The 24,650-nt window shown below is 46.3% G+C and overlaps 2 protein-coding genes across 4 annotated transcripts in view; both read left to right on the top strand.

The window, feature by feature from the left end:
* The first annotated feature begins 5,238 nt into the window (after nt 1-5,238).
* Nucleotides 5,239-10,691, top strand: Srsf6 (serine and arginine rich splicing factor 6). The gene is made up of 6 exons (XM_027423515.2): nt 5,239-5,489; nt 5,689-5,837; nt 7,118-7,242; nt 7,348-7,556; nt 7,713-7,796; nt 7,897-10,691. The coding sequence occupies exons 1-6, from the start codon at nt 5,383-5,385 to the stop codon at nt 8,240-8,242; spliced, it is 1,020 nt and encodes a 339-aa protein (XP_027279316.1). The 5' UTR covers nt 5,239-5,382; the 3' UTR covers nt 8,243-10,691.
* Nucleotides 10,692-20,488: 9,797 nt separating this feature from the next.
* Nucleotides 20,489-24,650, top strand: part of L3mbtl1 (L3MBTL histone methyl-lysine binding protein 1) — a 29,104-nt gene continuing 24,942 nt past the window's right edge. For 2 of the 3 annotated variants that reach the window (XM_035446787.1, XM_035446788.1), the window contains exons 1-6: nt 20,489-21,348; nt 21,579-21,793; nt 22,029-22,140; nt 22,313-22,514; nt 22,697-22,808; nt 23,572-23,668. In XM_035446787.1, coding sequence (XP_035302678.1) covers nt 21,213-21,348; nt 21,579-21,793; nt 22,029-22,140; nt 22,313-22,514; nt 22,697-22,808; nt 23,572-23,668 — 874 coding nt within the window. In that variant the 5' untranslated portion in view covers nt 20,489-21,212. The remainder of the gene's footprint in view (nt 21,349-21,578; nt 21,794-22,028; nt 22,141-22,312; nt 22,515-22,696; nt 22,809-23,571; nt 23,669-24,650) is intronic. The other variant, XM_035446786.1, reaches the window with a different exon arrangement.

Here is a 24,650-nt window from a genome sequence, read left to right as displayed (position 1 = left end):
AAGAGAATGAAATCTTTAAAAAAATAAATAAGGGGGACTTGGTGGTGCACACATCTTTTTCCCAGCAACTAGGAATCAGAGGCAGGTGGATCTCTGTGAGTTTGAAGCTAGCCTGGTCTACACAACAAGTTCCAGACCAGCCAGGGCTACATAGTGAGACCCTGACCCCAAAATTGATTCATTTAATATTAAACAAATGTTTAAGTTTTTCAGACCACTCTTTGTAACAACTACTCAACACAATTAACTATGCAATACTTTCACAACTTAAGAGAAGCCATAAACCCTATGTAAGTGAATGAATGTGTATTGCATGCCAATAAAACTTTACAAAACAAGTTGGAGCTAAGGCTCTAGTTTGCAGGGACATGTGCATAGTTGAATCCTCAGTGCTGAAAATAGTTCACCCAATAACCATTTGATGAATGAATGAACTGTGTTCTCTGTAATAGTATTTCAGAGTATCACTGTACTTCAGTTGACATGGATTTCTAGGTGCAAGGTTGCTGAGTCAAAGGCTTATGAACTTAGTGACCACTAGTTCCTTGAAATCCTTCCCATTCTTACCGTCTGTGATACTCATCCTTGATGGTTGTGTTGTTTTTCTACCTCCTTAGCCACAATCCCCTAATTGTTTTTCCTGAATTTGAGTCAATTTCAGAGTTCCTGTGTTAAGCAAAAATGCCCCTCCATAAAGATTTCCACATCCTAATCCCTAGAACCTGGGAAAGTCACCCTACATAGCAAAGGGAACTTTGCAGAGGCCTTTAACTTACGTAACTTCAAGTGGTGAGTTTGTCTTGATTTATGCAGATGAGCCCAATGTCATCACCATGGTCCACACAGATGCAGGAAGAGAACTGGCTCCCAGAGGGACATGTGGGAAGCTGGCGTTGGGGTCCAAGTGACAAGTGTAATAGATTCTATCAAGTTAATAGCTTTGAAACTGGCAGAAGGAGCCACAAGCCAGAGAAAGCAAATAACCTCTAGACACTGAAGAAGGCAAAAGGAATAGATTCACCCCCTGGAGCCTCCAGAACACAAGGTCTTACCATCACCTTTGTTTTTTTGTCCAGGAAACCAGTGCAGACTTCTGATCTCCATAACTGAAGATAATGAATTTGTAATGCTTCAAGCCACTGAATAGCTGGGTTTTGTGACAGCAGCCTTAAGAAATATGCATAGTAATTGATGGCTGAAGATGGAACTTGGTGGGAGAGCACTTGCCTAATATGCACGGAGCCCTGGGTTCGGTCCCCAGCAGCATACAAATTGTATACAGAAATGAATCTAACCCTCGGGACATGATGCTCAGGTCTGCTCTGGGGCTCATCCTCTTTGGTGTTTTCATCCACCTTATAACAACTCACAGACTTGTCCCCCATGCTTTCCAATGTAGCACTGACAGTTTGTTTACAAGTTCATACTACAAGCATTTTGCCAGGTATGGGCTTGGATGCTATAGGTCCAGATTTGTGTGTTGTGTATTTAGTACGACAAAAATTGTATGTTTACACTGAAACCATTAAATGTCTCCAGCATAGCCAGGCATTGGTAGCGCACGCCTTTAATCCCAGCACTCGGGAGGCAAAGGCAGGTGGATCGAGACCAGCCTTGTCTACAAGATCGAGTTCCAGGACAGCCTCCAAAGCCACAGAGAAACACTGTCTCAACACCCCCCCCAAAAAAAAAATGTCTCCAGCATATGCCTGCTCTTAGGCACAGCAACCTGTCTATAGTGACATCTTATTGAAAATTCTTAACCACATAAACAGACAGGTAGGTCCACCTTAACCACACAAACACAAGAGACCAAGTCCAGCCCTCCCAGTCAGAACCAGTTCTCTACAGGGGCAATTCTGTCCCCCAGCAGCACCTGTCACTATTTGAAGGCTTGAGACTGTTTATTTTTTTTCAATCACACTGGAGATGGAAGCTAATGGTACTGCATAGGCAGAGCTCAGGGGAGCCCGCTGAACATCCCACAGCACAAATGTTCCAAAGCATAACGAAATGTAACACACCTTAAAATAATATTCTACAGCAGACTCTGGTTATTTTTTCTTGTATAAAACCCCTATGTAGGGGTCACAGTTGGAGCCTGGGGCCTCTGAACAGAGACTCCAGTGAGGATTTTCAAAAGATGGTCAATGAATTCCTGTTAAGGAGACTTGGTCAACACAGTCTCTTTCCAGAAGTCAGGGGTCAAGTAGCTATAGGTCTTATAGATGACATCAAAGGTGGCCTTGGCAAAGTTGCCCAGGGTGGCGGTGCAGGCCCTTGCTGGTGTGTAGCAGTCATCAATACCGGCCATCATCAGTAGCTTCCTGGGCACAGGAGCAGAGATGACTTTTAATATTTTTATCTAAGAGAAAGAGTGTGTAGGTATGTGCTTGTGTGCGCAGATGCCCACAGGCCAGAGGATCCCCTGGAGCTAGAGTTCCAGACAGTTTTGAGCCACTTGCCTTTCATTCTAGGAAAGGAACTCAGTCCTCTGCAAGAGGAGTGTGCCCTCCTCACCACTGAGCCATATCACAGCACCTTGCTGAGCACTGATCCTCTTGCTAGGAAGCCTGATCCTGCAGGCATTATAGGTGTGCACCACCACACCTGGCTCACATGTCTTTAAACAAGGGTTTGGACCAGCTTAGCAAGGCTTACCCCAGTCTCCCAGCAGACAAGTTTCAGAAGCCTACCTGACTAATAACACTTCCTAACTCTTTAACGGACTCCTTCCAGTTCTGGATTGTATGCCCAGAGCAGCCTGTTACATTCACTCCATTCCACACAAATACTCTTCCGCACCATAACAGAATCAATAAGGTGAACATGGGGGCTGGGAGCACACCTGTAGGAACAGGCTCTCATCATTACAGAGGCTCTGATGGTCCATACTAGGCTGCCCAAAAGATGCAGAAACAGGAAACAATGTAAAGAGTTTACATCCAACTCTGATTTTTTTTATTTGGGTAGCTTTGTTTTTGTGCATGTGTGCAAAGTGTACACATGAGTGCACTTGTGAACTTGTGTGTGCATCAAGCATGGTTGCCAAGGGTCATTTCAGGTGGCACTCACTCCTCAGGGGCATCAAATTCAGCTTCTCAAGCTCCGACTAGCACTTTCCCAACTGACCCTCTCCTTTCCTGGTTGTTTTTAAGACAATGTCTCACTGTAACCAGGGCTGATCTAGAACTCATGGCAATTCTCCTAGCTCAGCTCCTTTTCCTGAGCCCACTAAAAGGGAAATAATAAATTCTCCTGTTACATGCTTGCCATCTCATTATGTTGTTCTTCCAGAGTACCAAGTTAGGTCAGCAACAACACTCCCATGGTGCTGCTGATCTAACTAGGTACTTGGGAAGAAAAATATCCCTTGTTTTCTCTTATATTCAGAAACTAGGTGTGTGTGTGTGTGGCGGGGTTGGCTGTGATGAAAAATAGAAAGGGCACTATGTGGAGGGAGCAAAAGTAGAAGAGGGGAACAAAATATGGTAATACAATGAATTGACAAATACTTTTTTCTCATGTGAAGTCCAAATATATGTGTGTGTATATATATATATATATATATTTACATATACATATGTGTATGTGTATATACTTGCAGTTACAAATAGTGATTTTTTTTTTTTTTTGGTTTTTCGAGACAGTTTCCCTGTGGCTTTAGAGGCTGTCCTGGAACCAGCTCTTGTAGACCAGGCTGGTCTCAAACTCACAGATATCCACCTGCCTCTGCCTCCTGAGTGCTGGGATTAAAGGCGTGTGCCACCAACGCCCGGCTACAAATAGTGAATTTTAATGTGCTGTTGTTATTTATTTATTGGGAGTTGGCTTTTTCCTCCTACGATATAGATCTCTTGAAGGTCTTCAGGCTTGGCAGTAAGCGCCTTTACCTGATTCGCTCATCTCACCAGCCCACAAATAATTTGGCCGGGCGCTGGTGATGTACACCTTTAATCCCAGCACTTGGGAGGCAGAGTCAGGGGCATCTCTGTGAGTTTGAGGCCAACGTGGTCTACAGAGCAAGTTCCAGGACAGCCAAGGCTAAACAGAAACCCTGTCTCGAAAAACCAAATGATGATGATGACAAAAGAAACTGACAATTTGATAAAGAGAAAAATGTTATTTGTTGAATTCGTTCTAACTAGTTCCATGAATATTTTTTAAAAAGCTGTCTACCCGCATTTTTTATATTTCTAACTTTAAGGACGATTTCTCCCCCACTAGATACTAGTACAAACTCATCTCCCGGTTCGTTACAATCAACATTGCCTGTCTGCCCCTAGAGGACAGAATCGCTCCTTCCCACCTTAGCTGAAAAGACCTGTTGGGAGAGCAGAAAACAAATTCCTGAAGAGCAGGTAGTGAGTGACTCGGTGACAGCCTTTTCTCCCAGCTTCCACCACACCACCCTATGCTTTCAGTTTCCTAACCTCTGCAACCAGCCTTTCTTTTGCGGTACTTAAGTTAATTTACTCCGGAGGGGGTGGGGGGGTGTCTTGTTTATCTAGCTCTACAGCGTTAGATGTCACCTCTACAAACTCCTAAGTGTGCATTTCTGCCACATAAACACCGTGCCTTCCTAGTCAACAGGGTTAAGGACAGCATGGGTAGGAAAGGAGCTCGGTGTTCTTGGGGGACCGCCGGGTCACCCGCCTGGTGGTGCGTGGGGTCTTGCCACGCTCCCTTTGTGAGCAGCCGCGGTGAGCGCGGGATTCAGAGCTGTCAGCATTCGGAGCGGGGTGAAGGGTGTCACCGAGACTCAAGACTCGCCACCGCACCTTCCCCGCGGCGGGTCACTACGACCTCCCGGCCAGAGATGGGGCGGCAGAGAAAACTGAGTCCGAGAGCACGTTCCCACCGAAACCAGCGCGAGCCAACCGCTAAAGGGAGAGCGCAACCTCTTTTCCCAGTACACCAATCAGGGACCGGAACGGCCTTGACGGACAGCCCTGAGAACCAGTGAGAACTAGGGACCGTTCTCCGCGTGCTTGGGCACGAGAGCGGTTGACGACAAGGCACCCGTCAAAGGGCCCGCTCCCGGCTGGACTGGGTACGGAGATGGGTGCCGAGCGCCGGGGAACATCGCGGCCGCGAGACCGCGGTCCCCCAAGAAGCCCGTCGCCCGGGAGCCCGCCCGCCCGCCGCGGCGCGGGAGAGGACGTGCTGCGCGCCGACGTCACGCGCCGCGCCCCGCCCCGCCCCGCCCCGGACGCTTATAGCGTAGGCCGGCGCGCGCGCGCACCATTGTGTGGCTGACTCGGCCGCAGCTGCGGTGTGAGGCGCGTGTTCGGGCCTTCGCCGTCCCCGCACCCGCACCGCAGCCGTGCCCCGCGGCCCGCCGCACCTCAGCTAGCCTCCGGGACCCCACCCGCCACGGCCATGCCGCGCGTCTACATAGGACGCCTGAGCTACAACGTCCGCGAGAAGGACATCCAGCGCTTTTTCAGCGGCTACGGCCGCCTCCTCGAGATCGACCTCAAAAATGGGTGAGTCGGGTCTGGGGGTCCGCGCCCCGTGGCGGAGGGAGCCCCCAAGGACCGAGTCGACCGAGGCCGCGGCGCCGCGTGGCAGGGCCTCCAAGATGGCGGCGGCGGCGCCGAGCGCGCGCGGGGAGGTGGCGGGAGCGCGCAGCGCCGGCTAACGACACGCCCGCCGGTGCGCGGCCCGCGCTCCGCCCCTCCTCAGGTACGGTTTCGTGGAGTTCGAGGACTCCCGCGACGCCGACGACGCCGTTTACGAGCTAAACAGCAAGGAGCTGTGTGGCGAGCGCGTGATCGTAGAGCACGCCCGGGGCCCGCGCCGCGACCGCGATGGCTACAGCTACGGAAGCCGCAGTGAGTTCTTCCCCCCCCGCGCGCTCCGCGTCCTGGGTACCGGGCGGGGGCGGTCACGGGGGAGGGGGGCGCAGGGCGGGACCTCCCTGACCCGGGCAGGCGCGGAGGCCGGGGGTCGTTGGCCCTGGGTGTTCCCGGGCCCCCTCTGCCTCCACGCATGCTCGGGGAGCCATAGGACACCGGAGCGCGGGGATTGGGTTGGTCGGGTGGCTGGCTGGTTGGTTGGCTGAGTTTGGAAGGGGTGGCTTCAGTTGGCCCTCGTTGGCACTGGTGTTGGGCTCTGCCCACGTTGAAAGCGGGGGTTGCCTGTATTTGTACCATTTCCCCCTTGCTTTTTCTGTCAGTGCTTTAGCTAGCGTCGAGGAAGTTTCTAGGAAAGCTGGGGTGGAGGTGGGGCAGGGGGCGGGGAAAGGGGAGGAGCTTGGAGCTTAAGCCTTAGGTGAGGGGAGACTTGGCGAGGGCCAAAGAGAATGCCATTTAAAACTAACTAAATGTGGTAGACTACCACAACGTAAATCTAAATTAGCTTTATGCTATATTTGAACTGGTTTGGGGCATGTTACTGGGAGGGGGTTGGGGGGATTTTGGTTATGTGAAATGTTTAATGTTGAAATTGTTGCATGTTGAATTCAAACTTTTTAACAAGTCCTTGATGTTTCAATTTAAAAGTGACCAATGGGGCTGAGGCTGTGTCCACTGAGGCTAAGATGACTGCCTTTCCTGATTGGCCTTGGCTTTTCCATACATTGTGTGACCCTTGCCCTATGACCCTTTGGCTGACCTTACCGGAAGCCATGACGACAGCAGCCTTTTGCCATTAGACGCAGGGTGATGGTGAGGATTCCAAGGGTTAGACAAAACTGGTTAATCTGAACTAGGTGACTGTTACCTTGCGTGTTTTGTGGCCAAACCACCACCAAAAACCTCACACTGTGATGTAAGTACTTAGTGTAACTAGTAAACATTTTTGTAAAATGTAGAAATGCATGTAATCAGTTAAGTTTTATATTTTACAATGTTCTGTAAAATAAAACTTAGCGAGGTAAATTGACTAAAGGAGCAGTCACTCTCTAACAGATTGTAGGAGAGGGTTAGTTGGATTTAGTCTATTTGACTTGCCCTTAATTTAATTTGTGGCAAATCACAAATGTATCGAGGGTTTAGCAGTATAATAGCAAAGTCCTACTCCAGTAATAAACGTTGCTATGTTTGTACTAACTTTCAAAAACATGCATCCCTGTCATTGCAATGCATCTAATTATTCCCTCCGTGTGATAAAGGTGGTGGAGGTGGATACAGCAGTCGGAGAACTTCTGGCAGAGACAAATATGGACCACCTGTTCGTACAGAATACAGGCTTATTGTAGAAAATCTGTCTAGTCGGTGCAGTTGGCAAGACTTAAAGGTATGTGCCTGGGCCTTAAATGACAGTGGGTGGTCATTTCCTTAAGAGTTGGTGCTGCACAGACATGCTCTAGATTTCTGGGACTGACCAGTCTTATTATTTTAGGATTTCATGCGGCAAGCAGGAGAAGTGACTTATGCAGATGCTCATAAAGAACGAACAAATGAGGGTGTAATTGAATTTAGATCCTACTCTGACATGAAGCGTGCTTTGGATAAACTAGATGGCACAGAAATAAATGGCAGAAATATTAGGCTTATTGAAGATAAACCACGAACAAGCCATAGGCGCTCTTACTCTGGAAGTAGATCCAGGTAACATGAGGGACTGGGATGGCTTGTAGTTTTCAGTTGTTGCTTAATTGAACTTACGGAGTTTCTTGGTTGTAGTAAGCAGATACTTCAGCCAAAGCTGAGTAGTACAAACCCATTCTTTCTAGAGATTCAAACGTCACTGTCTCTTGTGTGTAGATCACGGTCTAGAAGAAGGTCACGGAGTAGGAGTCGCAGGAGCAGCCGCAGTAGATCTCGAAGTATCTCAAAAAGTCGCTCCCGGTAAATAATGTGGTAGTGGGTCTTTCTTAATTTTACCTGTTGATGGAGTACATGTGATTTCTGACAAGATACTGAAAGAAATCTGGCTTTTCTTACACAGATCTAGGTCGCGGAGCAAAGGTCGATCCCGATCCCGCTCAAAAGGCAGGAAATCCAGATCAAAGAGCAAATCTAAGCCCAAGTCTGATCGGGGTTCCCATTCACACTCAAGAAGCAGATCTAAGGATGAGTATGGGAAGTCCCGAAGTAGGTCACGTTCTCGGTCCCCCAAAGAAAATGGAAAAGGAGATATAAAGTCCAAATCCAGATCCCGGAGCCAGTCTCGATCCCATTCACCCCTGCCTGCTCCACCTTCAAAGGCTCGTTCTGTGTCCCCTCCGCCAAAAAGAGCTTCCAGGTCCCGTTCTAGATCTCGTTCAAGGTCCAGATCAAGTTCCAGAGATTAACCCTGAACTCTGCGTTCTTTGCACACTATAATGGGACACTGTCCTACTTGCTTAGGCAGTTACTCTTCCAAGTTTGTACTTGGCCTCTTCTTCAAGAGGATTTCCTGGAAAGGGAACACAGGAGTTTAATTTGTGGCCAAATTTAATGAGAAAAAGATGAGGTTCTAAAATGGTGGTATGAACCCCTCTCCCTTCTTTGTAGAATTAAGATAATTTTGATTTTGTAGCCTTTGAGCCTAAAATAACTTTTGTAAAGATTAAGCTCATTTAGATTTTTTTTTTTTAATATTGCAGCAGAATCTGCTGCAGGGTTCTGTTTTGTTTGCTTATTTTTAAATTAACTGTTTCAAAGCTTTGGATACTGCAGGCTTTAGAGGGAGAACCCAAATTTTCAATTATGTTAGCTTTTTATAAAGCTCGAGTTATGTAAGATTTAAATAAAAGTTTGCTACCAAGATGATTGCCTTATTGAATAGGTCACTACTAGGGCCCCGTAAGTGTTGATACCTGCCATTTATGGAGACAGTGTAAATTCCACTGAAGTGTAAAACAAGGCAAGCCTCAGACCAGCAGCAATAAATTAATCAGTTTGGATAACTTTATTTTGTGCTGTTAATCAAATCTACCAAAGTCTTTTATCTGCCCCTTTAACAAGTTGAGTTAAAAGTAAAAGGGACTTTGTAGTTAGCGTCACAAGATTTTGCCTAATAGTTTTTTAAATAAATGAACCTAAAGGATTACAATTTGAACTCTTCAAGAAGTAGGTCCTAGTACTTGGGATCTTGTTTTCCTGTGTTCTGGAAGTGGTCAGCGTGATTAGTGTTAGTGTATGGTTTGGTGGTCGTTAATGTTTGAAAAACAGAAGTAACCTTTCTTTGATTAGAAATTTAGTTATCTTATTCAAAGTGGAAAAGCACATGCTGCATTTTCTGCTTGAAAGGTGATTATATTTAACAGGTGCTTAGCTGACTATTTGGTAAGATACTTGCTGATTAAAATTCTTCCCAGCAATCAGTCCCCATTGTGTTAGTGGGGCATTGTGGTTGGTTTGGAAAAACAGTGACATGGCTAAACTTAAACTGCTTTGTGCTTTAAAGCATTATAAATACTGTGGAAACAAAGTTAAAATAGTGCAAACTTGTAGGAATAACTGGATTCGCAGTTTCCATGCATCCAAAAGCCCAGTTCGTTGAGACTGCAATCAATAAGTGAATTACCTTACAACCTTTCCATTGTTCAGACATGTTAAAGTCATTTCATCCTAAATACTTAACCTCAGTGTTTAGTCAAGGTGTAGTTGAATTGGCTCAGGTTTAATACCTTCCTCAGCTGTTGCTACATAACCTAGCAAGGGTTGGATTATAGTTGAACATAGTGTTGTAGGGTTGGTGTGTGGGATTAAATAATCAGAAGACATGCAATAAAATGAGGCTGAGTGGAAAAATGGATATTCAAGGGCCTAGATAGGTGTCAGTAGCTGGAAATACTTGGGAACAGGGAAAAGAGAATGTTTTCAAGAAATTTATTTCTGTTACAAAATCTTAAAGACTAACTTCAGGATATAGTGTCAAAGCTGCTGCTTTAGTCATTTTTTTCTTTGATGCTTTGTTTAGATGTTTATAAGAAATAGGTTTATTTTTCCAGTGTAAATTTCAAAAGTTAAAAGAAAATTGTTTCTGGTTGGAGTTTACTGTTTTGCCTGTTCAAAGACAGAAGTGTTGGCTCTTTAAGAATTGGGTTTGACCAAAGTTCTTTGTTTTCAGGGAAAAAAAAATCTATAAAAAAGCTTTCTGAGCCACAGCCTTTTAAAGAGGAAAGGCTATCGGTGAAATTTGACTTTCTTACTGCACGCATCTTCTGCTGGGTTTGCCTTTGTTAATGTAGTACATGACGGAGGCATTTGACCGTTTTAGCCGCCCCAATAAGTATATATATAATGTATAGGTAAATGCCAACACCCATATAGTTTTTCTAGTGGGGGCAAAAAAAAAAGGCCATTTTATTAAAAATCTAGGCCTGGTTCATACCTGTAGACCCTAGTTACTAAATGCACTAAACAGACCACTGCATTTAAAGCGTTGGCCTTAGCAGAATTGACTGACTTAAATGTTTAGTTCTTTACTGACTAGTGAATTCAGTTCCCTGCCAACTAATGCGCAGAATCTTAGGAATCCCATCTTGCACACACTGGTTGATACCCTGGGTGGAGTATCAACAGCACCAACTGATAAAAGAGCACAAGAGAAGTGGGGAACATCTTGAGTCCTGTTGGACATGAAAGCGTGTCTTGATATGCCACAGTGCCTTTATGGCCAGTTTGAGTCCTGCCTACTTCAGCCTTTATGTTCCCACTCCTCCTGTGTTAACATTGCTTTCATCTTGGATATTTTTTTTCTACTTTGTTAACCTATTTTATGCTTTATCTCAATAAAATGCTTACCAAGGGAAAGACTTGTTCTGAGTTTATTGTGTTGTCCCTTGGCACCAAGTATATAGCCGGTAGTTTTTTGAATTGTGGTTACCGTTGGCTAGCCATTGATGTGTGCTCTTGTTTTAGTTCTAGAAAGCAGGGTTTGGGGACTGGCAATAATAGATGGTTTGCCTTGTGTTACTAACAACTTTATTTTTGTGTATTTACTTTTGTCCATTTTTTACCTTGTGATCGATAGTTTTCAACACAGCTTCTCAAGTTAGTTTTAAATACCTTACAATCATTAACATTAATCCTGGGCACTCTAGGCATTGCAAGTTAAGCTTTCAATACCGTTGCATTCCTATTGCTTAATTTTGTTCTCGACGGGTGGTGGTGGCGGCGGCGGCGCACGCCTTTAATCCCAGCACTCAAGAGGTAGAGGCAGGTGGATTTCTGTGAGTTCGAGACCAGCCTAGTTTACAAGAGCTAGTCCCAGGACAGCTTCCAAAGCCACAGAGAAACCATCTTGAAAAAAAAAAAATACTGTTCTCAAAGTCTTCACTCATGGTTGGTCTGATTGCAGAAACAAGAATATTGGAACCTAGTGTGGAGTTTCATCTTGTTTTTCTAAGAATAATCAGGGCTTCCAGTATAGTTTGTTTGTGCAGTGCCCTGAATTCAGTACTCACTGTGCATGTAGCTCTCCCTCACATATACTACAAACTAATAGGGTCTGATTGTAGTGTGGTATACTCTCTTAATCTTAGCATGGGAGGTGCTAAGGCAGGAAGTTTGCTTTGAATTTGAGGCCAGCCGGTGATAAGTAGCAAGATAGCTTGTCTGAAAAAAAAAAAAAATCAGTTACTAAGGTAGGTACTATATTTAGAGTATCTTTTTATATCTTAGGCTGGTCTCAAACTATAAGGATGTCTTTGGACTTATTTTCAGACAGTATTAGTGGCATGTACTTTTTTTTCTTGCACTAAGCATTTAGGGCTAGCCTCCAACTCAGTATCCTACCATCTCAAATTCTTGAGTGCTGGCATTAATAGGCATGAGCCACCACACCCATTTGTCTTTTGTTTTTAACAGTCTGATCCTACCATGAGTAATGTGTAACTTTACACAATTTATGGTGATAGTTCTGCCTTAAATGACGAGTAAAATTGAAAGTTTTAGTTCATGTAATATGAATTGTGACATTTAATTCACAAAGCTACTTCAAGCTTACGTATTTTCAGTGACAATATCTTGAATAAGAAATGTATTTGTAAAATCCTAACCACAACAAATGTGCCAGTTTGCTAAAGAGTAGGTTAATACAATTGTCTTACAGATCCTAAATAAATAGCCTTTATAGGTAGACCTGACTCTTAACAGTAATTCACATGCTTCTATTGCAGCATTTAATAAAATGATTGACACTAGTTTGACCAGAAAGGAATTTCAATCCCAAAAAAAGTAAACAAAGGTTAATGCAGCAAAATCCACCTAATATGATTCCAATCATAAGTTGTTTATCTGGCCTCCCAAGAAATGAGAAAGGCAATAGGTAGAGCCTCATTGATGCCAGTCCTATCTGGCCTGAAAAGGAAGCCCTTCCACTTTGACCTTCAATGAGAAAAGGAACACTTGAAGGACCCCATCTTGTTTGGTTCCTTCAACTCTCCTCTGCCTGTGAAGCCAAATCTGCTCTGTCCATCAGAGCAAAGTAAATTGTGTCTAATTCTAGAAGCACAAAAGGCAAGTTTATCTTTATTGTTTGTAGTTCATGGTAGTTACTACACTCAGCTCCAAGTTCCTCTAACAAAATGATTACCTTAATACAATGTTATGGACCTGGGGTGTACTTGTTAGCACTGTAATAGGATGTGTGAAGCTGTGGGTTAGATACCCTACACTCCATCACAGACCATTTCCACATGCTCCAGTCACTTCCTCATAAAGTTTCATTGGCTCTGCCACCCAGAGCCTGCCAAGGAGCTGAGTGGTGGCATCTGCCTACAATTTCAGTATAGTTGAGTCACAGGCCAGGAGTGTTAACAGCTGTAGTGTTGACAAAGTACATACAAGGCCCTAGATTCAGTGCCTGCCTGCAAAAAGCTTGAGAAAATGGAGCCACACCTAGATTGTCAGGAAACTGCTATGTAATAACAATCTCTTGGGTCTGTGTTGACCATATTTCAACCCAGTGTTTTGTTGCATTCTAAGTGTCAGGAAGCAAAGTTGCTGGAACTTGATGCATCCCAGGTAGGTGTTCTACCACAGCTATATTCCAAACTCATAATGGTCTTTTTACATTATTATGTATGTGGGTGTCAGAGAGCTTTCAGGAGTCCTCTCATGCTGTGTGGGTCTTGGGAATTGAACTCAAGAATTGGTAGCAAGTGCCTTTAGCCACTGTACCATCTCCTGGTCTCAGTGGTATTCTGATAAGGAACTGGATGATTCCCTCAATAGTACATGATTTCTTCCTCTATCCTAAGTTACCATTTGATGACTACTATAACTCTTTAAAGGCTCAGTATAACTGAGTATTAGAACCTTGCCTAAGGCTTAAGTGGGTGCAATTCCCAGCTCAGGGAGTTGGAGATGCATCAGCTAACCGGTTCCTAAACTAGGCCTTTATGTAATTGGACTATCCCTTCATTTGGATTAGCCAGCTAGGTGCAGGTCACATGTCCATACTTAATGCTAGTCCATGTGCAAAACAGGGTAGACATGGGGAGGAAAAAAGAAAGTCGATTGATTCTTCACCTTCAGTGGTGTATCTTACTGGTGTCACTGTGATCTATCCTGGGCAAGATGAAAATCAAAAATTATTTTTCTTGAACACCTATTTTGTGCCAGGTGCTTGCCACTTGCCATTGGAAAGGCAAATGAGCTCTCAGAGTGCTTATGCTCTCATGCCAAGTAACAAGCAAGCGGTGTGGGATGGGGGGGGGGCTTTTAGCATTGGGGCTTGAGATTCCATTGCTAGATGGACAAGCTCTACTGTCACCTTGTCCTTTGCTTGAGTCTGCTCAGCTCTGTGTCTGGAACCTTGCAATACAATTTGAAAGAACCTAAACCTATAAAGAGCTTCATACTGAGTCACAGCTGTCCCATCACTTTGTTTCTTTGGTCCTCTGTTCTTTCCTGGTCCTGCACTAAGAAAGGCTGCATAGACTCAGGCTTCTACAGCCTGTGGGTTCAAAAGAGGTAATGCAGCATCTGCAATCTGAGGGTGGGCTCTATACAAAATTGTGAGCTTCCCTTCCTATGTGAAAGCTTACAGGAGGCCATCGTGGATTGAGCTCTATCAGTAGACCCTGAAAGAATAGACCAAAATGGGGGTACAAGCGATGGCTCAAAAGTTAAAAGCATCTTTCATCAAGCCTGACACAACCTGAGTTCAGCCCTTTGGACGCCCATGGTCAAAGAACTGCAAGTCGTCTTCTAGACATGTAAGCAAGTGCATGCACACACAAAACACAGAATGTGTGAACATCACAATAGACCAAAGTAGAGGAGTTACTCCTGTTAAAAGTTCTGTTACCAACCCAAATTAAACTATTTGGCTGACTTTCCAAGAAATCAGGTGAAAGCAAAATTTCCAAATCTCAGCAGGATAGGGAATGCCCTTCTGGCACAAAGAAAGCAATCTAAGGGCTAGAAAGACGACTCGGTTGTTAAAAGCACTGGCTGCCTTTCCGGAGGACCCCAGTTAAAGTCTTAGCACTACATGGCAACATCCATCTCAGGGGATCCAGGCACACACAAGAAACAGATATAACATGCAGGCAGAACACCCTTACATGGAAAAAGTCTGAGGATAACCTGTTAACAGTATGGTACCTTGTTATGTTGCCCAGGCAAGCCTGCGACTGGGCTCAAGAAACCCTTGCCTCAGTCACTAGGACTACATGAATGTGCCTTTGTTCCCTGATACTCTTCAAATTGTACAGGTATCTCAAGTCAGTGTGGATATGGTTCTCGCTACTTAATAGGTCTACTGATGGGTAAATGGGCAGGTTGTTCCCATGACTCATGTTTTGTCTCTTTGGAATAATAGTACATTTAAGTGTACAAGTGAATTGCTTGCCTTTCTGGCTTCAGTATGACTGCCAAGAGGGTAGACCAGGAAGATAACTCACCAGGGAAAAGCTTTGCCATACAAACTTGCCATCAAGAGTTGATCCTTGGAATCCATGGTGAAAGAAAAGAACTGACCCCCAAAAGTTGTACTCTGTGTTCATGAGCACACATCTATCAGTACACATCGTATACACACAATACTTGTTAAAGGGTAAGATGAACTTAACCTCTGTGCATTCGGTGTGAGCTTGGGAGGTGGGGGCTTGGATCCTCTGATGTCTTACTAAGCACTGAGCATCCAAACAAAAACACTTCTGAGCCCCACCCCAAATGGCCTGTGAAGTAGTTACCAGAGGTTGGTTCTTGTTCCCCAAGGACCAAATTTGGCCACCTTAAGGGTCCTAATAGTGGCTAAATTGGGCCTGTTACTCATACCTACAATGTCAGCTATTTGGGAAGCTGACACAGGGCTACATTAGTGAAACTATCTCAATATGACTTTTTTTTTTTTCTAAAAGATGTCGGGTCACGGTTTGGGGATATAGGTTTTTTTGGTTGTTTGGTCTAGCATTCATGGGTTCTTAGGTTCTGTCCCCAGTAAAGAATTTAGTATGACCATCCTTGAAGGAATGGGACCATTGTCCTAGGACCCTTCAAGAAACTAACAAAAAAAGGACAGAACTCAAGGCAAGAAATACACATTCAAGCAGCCTCTGTCATACAGGGCTAGTTTGGTGAAGTTATTGCTGTCACCTGGGAAATCATTGAGTGGGCAGGTAAGTTCTGACAAGGTGGTCAGCCTGCTGGGCTGTTTCTGGAAGTCAAGATGAGCTGAGGAGAAATGACTTAGAACAAGCCAGAGGGAAAAAATGAAGTCAGTAGGTAAATACTGTTTCCTCTGACAAGGACAGCAAGGAACAATTTCAAAGGAGCCCCTATTTAGAGTGAGTGGTCTTTAGACGGAATTTCAGCTCCAAGTCCACACTACCACAAGGGCTTACTGTCCCATCTGCTGTCACTGTGAGTGATTAAAAAAAAAAACCCAAGACTCTTGGGCCTTACCCCACCCCAAAACTACCTCCACAAGAGAGATGCCAGGGCAGAGTTGCTGTGTCCCTGTATGCTGCTCCTGACCATTTCCCTCTTAAGTTCAGTGATTACCTCCCACCCTTCTGTTTAGTTGCTGCTTGCAATTTGCATTCTTGTTGCCTACCCATGTCAGCATCAGATCCTCTGAAACTGGAGTTGTAAATGGTTATGAGCCACGTATCAAACCTGGGTTCTCTGCAAGAGCAACAATGCTCTAAACCACTGAGCCACCTCTCCAATCTCCCTTGTGCTAATTTTATGTAGCCTTTTTAGGTGTCTGTCAGAAGGGTTCCTGATTTGCACAGTCTGACATGTCTATGGAAGCAGAAATGCTTCACATGTGAAGGGCAAAACCCTGCTATTCTGAGATCCTTGGACTACTCCAACAGTGACTTCAACTGCTAATGCAAACAACAGTCTCCTCCATGCTTCTTTATGCCAACACCGTCTGGACCCACTCTGGGGAAGGGGTGGAATGTGAAGGAAGCATTGAACATGCTCACTCTCCTAAAAGAAGCTGGGGCCAGCAGGGTAAACAGCATAGGGACAGAGCTGCCCACATCACATCAGTTTGGAAGGGCAGGTGTTGGAATAAACAACAGATAGTAAGACCCATGAGTATGTAAATGGGCAGAAAACAGCAACTGAAGTCTAGATGAGCTGTTTGTGGATCCCACCTGCTCAGATTTCATGCATCTGTTTGAATCACTAAAAGATGGCTTTGTAATTGAGAAACCATGTGTTCTAATAGGTTTACCACTTTAAGACTTAACCATCTTGGAATCTTAAATAAGCAGAGTCTGAATAGAGATGAAAGAGAAAGGAGTGGTTGTGTGCTGGTGTTTATAAAGAGGCTTCTATGATTCTGGCAATCTGTCTCTTTTCTGACGAGTCTTGTCCCTGAGAACACAAAATATGATTAAAACTGTTGAGGCCAGAGAGAACACATCTGAACAATACCTAAAATCGGCATAAATTTAAACTGTTCATCACAGCAATTGGGAGAATTTACCATTTAAGTGACTTTTTCATTTCCTAGGACTAGGAATCTAAAGATTTGGTTGATGGCTACCACCGGAGAGCCAAATAGACCTGTTTCCTTTTCTGTGAAATAAGGGGGTAAAATTAAAATCCAGTGTGTAAGGGAAATGGGGCACTGAAGCGACAATCAGAAGACATTAATTAGTACTCACTCTACTAGGAACTGGTTCATTCTAGAGCACAGAGTCTCCTTAACTCCTGAATCACTCAAGTCTCTGATGTAACAGCCGTGGTAACAACCAATCAAAGTAGAGGTCTGGTAGAGACAGATGAGTTAAGGAAGGGAAGGCACAAGAGGAGCCAGTGACTTGCTCAGATCAACACAACAGGAAACAATGTCGAACCCTAGAACATGGCATGACAGTCTCCCAAAGTTGAATGGAAGCGCAGGAAGTACAGTGCTGTGTCCAGGTCACATTAGCAGCCAGCGGCAGTGGGTCACCCAAAGGCTGAAACTGCTGGGGTCCTTCATGCCAGGCAAGCCCATGGCCAGACCCCATGTGGTGCCAGGTTTCCTTGCTCTGGCTGTGCGAGCTCTTCACCCATACTAGGAGAGTTTCCAGAAACTGCTGAAGTCCCCTTCTCCAAATGTGGGACTCAGGTGTATGCAAGGGTGCACCTTGCCTGGTGTAGACCACTCAGCTGGAGGTCCATCAAGCTGGCTGCTGCTCTCGGCTCTGTGATTCCCAGAATACTCTACCCAATTCTCCCGAGAAGCTAGCGGGTTCCATGGGGAACAGGCAATTAAGCCTGCACCCCAGGGACTCCTACTGAAAGCAAAAGCTGCAACCTGGGTCCGCTGCGGCTCAGACCCAGCGGCTAAGGAGCTCTGCGCCGCACTCTGCAGGGAACCGCCCCCCCACCCCGGCCCTGTGTGCGCAGGCGCGCGCCGCACCGGGTTCCCACGGTCACTTGGCGCGGGCTGCACCCGCTAGCCTCGCAGGTAAGCACGGGTCTCTGGGCTCGGGCTGGGTGCTCCGGGGACGTCACACCCCAGTCCCGGCCGGCATGGCAAGTGCTAGTATCCTGTGGGCCCCACCCCAGGTCCTTTCCCAGCTCCAGCCGCACCGTCCGCGGACTGGGGAGGTGGCTCTGCAGAACCAGGGCTGGGCGCTGCTTGTGGGCGCTGCGGGATGCAAGCGAGCCCACGGACACTGCTATCTGCATCCAGAGCCGCGGGGAGGGCAGACGCTCGGCCTTGCGAAGAGATGCAATCAAGAGTTTCCATTAATGAGAGGGGGTGAAGGGCGAGTTTGAGGTTTCCATAGGCCATTTGGCAAACTTTCCGCTGTCATGGATTTTCAGTATTTTTAACAAAAAATAGGATTTTTTAAAAATTGGCTATAAAGCGGGGTGTGTGGGGGGGGACCTAAAGAATTCCGCCATTTTGGCGTTTTTAAAAAAAGTAACCCTTCTGCAGAGCGGATGGACCAGTGACCGCCCTGCCCGCGACTGTCAGCATAGTCTGGGGGGGCGGGGGCGGGTTTGGACACTCCAACAGCACATTCCACCCGCTAGCGTCTAGGTTGCAGCGTCGGCGGGGGCGAGCTGGGACCCCCCCCACCACGTTTTCTGTGTGCCTTCAGCGCTATCTCCCCTCTCTCCAACACCTACCAGCAGGGTATTTATTGGGTGTCTGCTGTATACAAGGCCTCGAAGGACTCTGGGTGGAGTGTGTGTGGAAAGCTTGACAGACATCAAGAGACAGCAGCACGGACACATTCGAAAATTGTTTATTGAACTACTCTGGTTTTAAGTAGGATTCTCTGGAAACAGATTTAAGTGTAGGTTTATGAGAGTGGCCTTGGGAAGCCAGCAAGATGGAACAGAGACGGTGAAATGCTGATATAGTCTCAACAGAGGCCCCAGCCTGTGGAGCAGGAAGCCCTAAGCCTGAGCTGGAATGAAGGTAAAGGGCTGGGACTTCGACAGCTCGCTCTCAACTGAGAGAACATCTGAATGACAGTTCCCCTAGCCAATTCAGAACCTGGGGCAGATGGCTGACAGTTGTCTCCGCCAGTCTCCAGAAGGTCGCCTCTTCTGTCTCCCCTCCCATCGCGCTGCAGGCTTCTCACACAGCACTGGATATCCTTTGCCCTCCCACCCAACCTGTAAGTGTTTTGGTGCTCCACTCTTTTCTCTGCATCGCCCTCTTTATCTTAAATACTATCTGTGTACAACAACTGTCAAATGTCTCCAGCTCCAACCTCATCCTTTAAAGTAGAAGCCTCATGAGAGCCCTTGGTCTTGGTAGCACCTGTGTCCCCAGAGCATAGAACAGTGCTGGCACTTCATTGGTTCTCCAAGACTTACTGAGAGCAGACAGCAAGCCCCATAGAAAGGCCATCTTCAGCTACTTCTCTGAGACACCTGCTGCATGGGACTGATTTTTGAAAGAGCTCTTTGAATAAGCAGCCACTCTTCATGATCGTCAGTATTTTAAACAAAAGATTTATTCTATTTAAAATAATTAAAAGTGGCATAAAGGCAGAGAGAGATGGCTCAGGGTTAAGAGCACTTGTTGCTCTTGCAGAAGACCCAGGTTCAGTTCCCAGCACCCCACATGGTGTCTGACAACCATCTGGAACTCCAGTTTCCGGAGAATCAGAAGCCCTCTTCTGGCCTCAGCAGGTACTGCATGCATATGGTGCTCAGGAACTGTACACATAAAATAAAAGTAAATATTTCTAAGTAGCATAAACACCTCAGCTGTGAAAAGCAAAATAAATTGGAATTGAAATTCAGGGATCCTGGATTTTTATAAATTCAAGTTTTAAAAACTCATCTTGTTTGGTTTGAATGCTTTAATTAATCAGGTCACATATCTGACCTTATCTACTTACCTGTTTATACCACAGCTTTATACCTCTAATGATAGACATCTGTAATATATTCCGTTTTAGGGAGGAGACTCTTGGAAATAAATGAACACAGAACAGCAAGAGAGAGAGGGAGGGTGGGCACAAGACAACAGCCATTGAAACCTGATTTTGCAAGTAGGCAGTGTCCATGGTATTGGCTAAAAGCTGTCAAACTACCTGGAGTTTTTTTCTAAAAGGAGAGGATTGCTATTTGCCGAAGGCCTGCTGGTATCAATACTTCACAGCCAACATTCATCAAAGCCCCTTCAGGTAGGTACCATTACCACCTTTATTTTATTTTACAGTTAAGAAAGAAAACTGAGGCTTGCCAGGCAGTGGTGGCACATGCCTTTAATCCCAGCACTCAGGAGGCAGAGGCAGGCAGATCTCTATGAGTTCGAGGCCAGCCTGGTCTGCAGAGTGAGTTCCAGGACAGCCAGGGCTGTTGCACAGAGAAACCAAGTCTCAAAAAACAAACAACAACAAAAATAAATAAATAAAAGGAAGAAAAAGGAAAGAAAATAAAACTGAAGCTCAGAGTGGGAAAACTACTTCTCTGGAGTCATGGGCGTTAAGTGAATGTCGAGAAGCTGAGAGTCTAACTCAAGGCTCCATCCTGGGCTCAGCCTCAAAATCCTTCCTTACCATTTATGCTAGAAGCCATGACTGCTAATGGGAGGCTGAGTAGCAGCCATGCTACAGAATGCCATTCTCTCTTCTCTTCTCTTCTCTCCTCTTCTTTTCTTCATCCCCTAGCCCCTCTGCTGGATTTGAACACAGGATTCATGCATGCTAGTCAAGTGCTTTGCCAATAAGCTTCTGGACCTTGTGCTGACTGGCTTTTTCATGTCACTCTTTTGCTATTCAGGTACGTGTGTTTGCTCAACAGAGGCTTCAGCCGAGGCTATGACTGGGATTGGAGGGGTGGTGCACAGGGGAACACAAGAGAACAAGATTGGGAAAGACGTCTCCTTCCACAAGGACCTACCCTGTTTAAATAGAATAGAATGTGGTACCTGAAGAACCTGAGTTCTCAAAGAAAGGGAATGGAAGTGGGGGACCAAAGAAGAAGTGATTTGGACTTAGCCTGGGCTTTGTCACTAGCCAAAACAGAACCTTGGCCTGACTCACGCTTCCGACAAGCCATTTCTGTACACACAGTGTGCATGGCACCCTCACACATGCCATTATGCCCATCCTCACAAATAATGGGACAGGGAAGATGCAGGGCCTGGCCAGAGTTCTATCAATAACCTGAATAAAGGCCAGTTGTCAGACCTGATGCTGATGTCCTAAAAGACTCTGCTTCTGGCTGTTACACAGAGAAACCTTGTCTTGAAAAACAACAAAAGTCGCCCTACTTCTCTCAAAGACTGATACTTTTCTCAAGAAGCTACTGACTTGAAGGTGACCAGTTTCTCCTCCAAAGAGCTCCTTTCCTCCCCCATCATCATCCTGGTGGCTGTGTTTGATTTGTAGACTCATCTGGATGGAGGGGCTCATGGAAATGGACAAACGAAGAACACTGAAGGGGTCTTCAACAGGGGAGGTCAGTGTGCACCTGCTGACCAGAGACAGCACAGATTTTCGTCCTTACGTACCTGCAACTGCCTTTATTATTCCTAGTAAGTCAAGGTCAGAGGCCTTGTTTGGTTTTGTTTGAGACAGGGTTTCTCTGTGGAGCCCTAGAAGCCCTGGAATTTGCTTTGTAAACCAGGCTGGCCTCAAACTGAGAGATCCACCTGTCTCTGCCTCCTGGGTGCAGAGATTAAAGGCATGCACCTTCTTTATTTGCTTTTCAACTGCATACACATGGGTGGCAAGAGGCCTGTCTTATCTGTGTATCTGTTTCTAGCCCATGCAGCTACCCTTGGTCTGCCCAGCACTGGCCTGGATATGTCCTATCCCCGGGAACAAGTACATGTGGACGCCCTGGAGCGAGTGACTAGCAGCGAACCAATTACCGCCGCCATCCTACCACAGCTAAGCACGGGGCCAGGGACCAATAGTACAGTCAGGCTTCTGGACTGGACAGGAGTTCCCACACCTTCAGCTGGGAGTGGCCTGCTGGTTGGTGCTCCTGAAGATTGGCAGTTGTGGGGTGGGCTGAAGGCGGGGCTTGAGACGGAAATGCTGAGGCTGGTGGCTTAGAGTCATCCTGGGACTGACACCGTAGGTGGGGGCGTGGTCGGGAGGAGTGGGCGGAGTCTAGACCTGACTGGTTAACTGGCAGAGCAAAATAGTGTGTGGGTGATTGAAGGTGGGTGATGTAGCAGTCACAGACCTCAGAATTCTGCATCCCCAGTTTCGGATAAGCGACTATGTGCCACTGAATACGATGGGAGTAGAGAGACCACCAAGCTCGGAACGGCAACAAGAAGGCCTGGTTGGACATGAAGGTGACCCTACCGGAGTCGGTACGGGCACCCAGCACCCGTTAGGATCCAGCTCCCCCAGGGCAATGTGTGGGTGGGTGGTGGGTGAGGTTTGAGCTCCCTGAAGTCTCTTGGATGGGAATGTAACCGGAAGGATCCCCAGTGGAGAAGGCTGAAGGATGCTGTTCAGTGGGCTGTAGGGATGTGGGCGGAGCCTGCACGTGGCTGTCCAGGGATGGGAAGGTTAAGACCCAGCGGGCTCCCTCAGATGTCCACCAGAATCCTCAAGAAGCCACCTCTCAGGAACCCCCAGAAGACGCGAGCTCCTGCGAGTGTCAGACTTGTGGGCCTCAACAAGGCACCTCCCCAGACCTTGGTTCTTCGGGCGACCGCTGCCCTCCACCATTCCAGAAGCGGTAAGAACGAGGGATTACAGCCTTTCTTGCCCCATTTTTAGCCCTTACGGTCTCTTTCTGACTCCAGGCTTAAGAGAATGTAAACATAGTGGGTGTTACAGAGTGTATGGGTTTTTTTGGGGGGAGGGGGGTTGTGTTGTTTTGCTTTGGTTTTTCCTCTAATGAGACCATTCCTCTTTTAGATCAGTCATAGTAGAGAACTCAGGCTGTACCATCGCTTCTGAACTCCTAAAACCCATGAAGAAGAGGAAACATATGGGGTACCAGACTCCATCAGAGGAGTCAGAGCCGGAGGTAAAAAGAGGGACGCCACGCGTGAGCCCCCGTTTTGTAATCTTGTCAATCTAAGATAGGGGATTAGGACTCATATTGTAACCTGCTCCCATATTTTCTGGTTCCATTTTGAATCAGGTTTTAGACCTAATTAGAAAAAAAGGAAAGAAGGAGGGACGAAGGGAAGGAGGGACGAAGGAAGGAAGGAAGGAAGGAAGGAAGGAAGGAAGGAAGGAAGGAATCTGTATATAGGCCAGGCTGAATTTGAATTTACTTGTAGATGTGACTGCCTTGAACTCTTATCTTTCTGCCTCTACCTCCTGACCACACCTGATTTTCTGTGTGGTCAGAAAAACCTCCCATCATGGCCTGATGTCAGGGTTACAACACACACAAGGGAACTGGCACCCACTCAGGATGTGTGGCAGTGGGAAACATAATCTCTAGAGTCTTACACCTAGATGAGAGGCTGAAACTGTAGACGCAGGAAAATCTCTGGGGCAGGTAAAATCAGCACAGAGCAAGTGTTCACGTACTCAGTTTCCCTATCTGGGGATGAGAATTGAAGTCAAGCTGTGACAAGGGTGCATGTGCTCACACGAATCTGTACCCTTCCAGCGGTACAGACCCAAGCAATGGATTGACTGCAGGAGCAGAGTTCTTGTACGTACCCCAGAGGAAACCTCCAATTTCAAGCATAGCATTGGACCAGAGAGCCAGGCAGGGTCCAGGGACCAGAGGCTGAACTTAATCCCAACCCTTGAGGACAGGAAACCGGAATCAGGCTTTCTTTCTACAGAAGCAAGAAGAAGGAAAAGATGTAGAAAGACAGCCCACCACTGGCGCCCCAGAGAGTGAAGAGGGAAGCAGAAGTCAGCTGGGTATGGTGGCCTATGTGTATTTGTTTATGTGGAGTGTTTATATAATTTTTGGGGTGTGAGACTGGTGTGGGTCATGGTTGTGGTTATATGTGGTCCCTGTGAGCACAGGTTAGTGTATGAGAAAGAGACTGAGTGAGACCATTTGTGGTTTGTGCATGATTCTATGTTTATTCTTGGGGTTGTTTATCTTGCGTTATTCAGCTGTGAGAAGGCCCTCCTGGGAAGTCTGGGCTCAGTATCTGAAGACTTGAGGAGCCATGTAGTATTAATTCCCTTTGGTATTGACAAGCCCACACTGGTCATTAGCCTGACCTTCCTGTTTGGACCCCGTTCTGATCCGGTTCTAAGGAAGAGGTCCTTCATGGTTAGCTTCAGCCCTCAGGCCTGCTGTTATTATTTCTATAGTCCCAGGTGACAGCTGTCAACTGGATCTAAGCAAAGCTTACCATACTGGTAATCATCTATGTAGCAATGTTATGTCTTCCTCCCCAACACTTAAATTATATCAACACAGGGCATGAATTTATCTCTCTGTTTATTTATAGTCTTATTGCATTTCTCTATTTGGGGAAGGCGCATGAACCTCAGAGCCTGTTGGAGGTCAGATGACAATTTTCCAGAGTCAGTTCTTTCCTCCCACCACATGGGTCCTAGGGAATCAATGATTGGTCATCAGGCTTGGCAGCAAGTGCTTTTACACACTGAGTCATTTTGCCAGCCTGGCACTGAGGCTATTAGTCACTGTGTCTTGGATGTTTAGCCTAGAGCCTGGTATGGAGCAGGTTCTCAATGAATGCCTGTTCAGTAGGTGAACTGTGCCCAGTGGTCATCCCTACAAACCACCTTTATCCCCCAAATAACCAGCAGTTTGCCTTCCACATATGTAGATCTGTCTGTTTGGGCCATCTCATTCCAATGGCATCCTGCATGGGGTCCTGCAGCATGGTAGTGTAAAGGTCTGGCCATGTCTTCCTCTCCATGG

Source organism: Cricetulus griseus, chromosome 6 (genome assembly GCF_003668045.3).
Source record: "Cricetulus griseus strain 17A/GY chromosome 6, alternate assembly CriGri-PICRH-1.0, whole genome shotgun sequence".
NCBI lineage: Eukaryota > Metazoa > Chordata > Mammalia > Rodentia > Cricetidae > Cricetulus > Cricetulus griseus.
The sequence above is the reverse complement of the archived record's forward strand: the minus strand, read 5'-3'. Positions and strand labels throughout refer to the sequence as shown.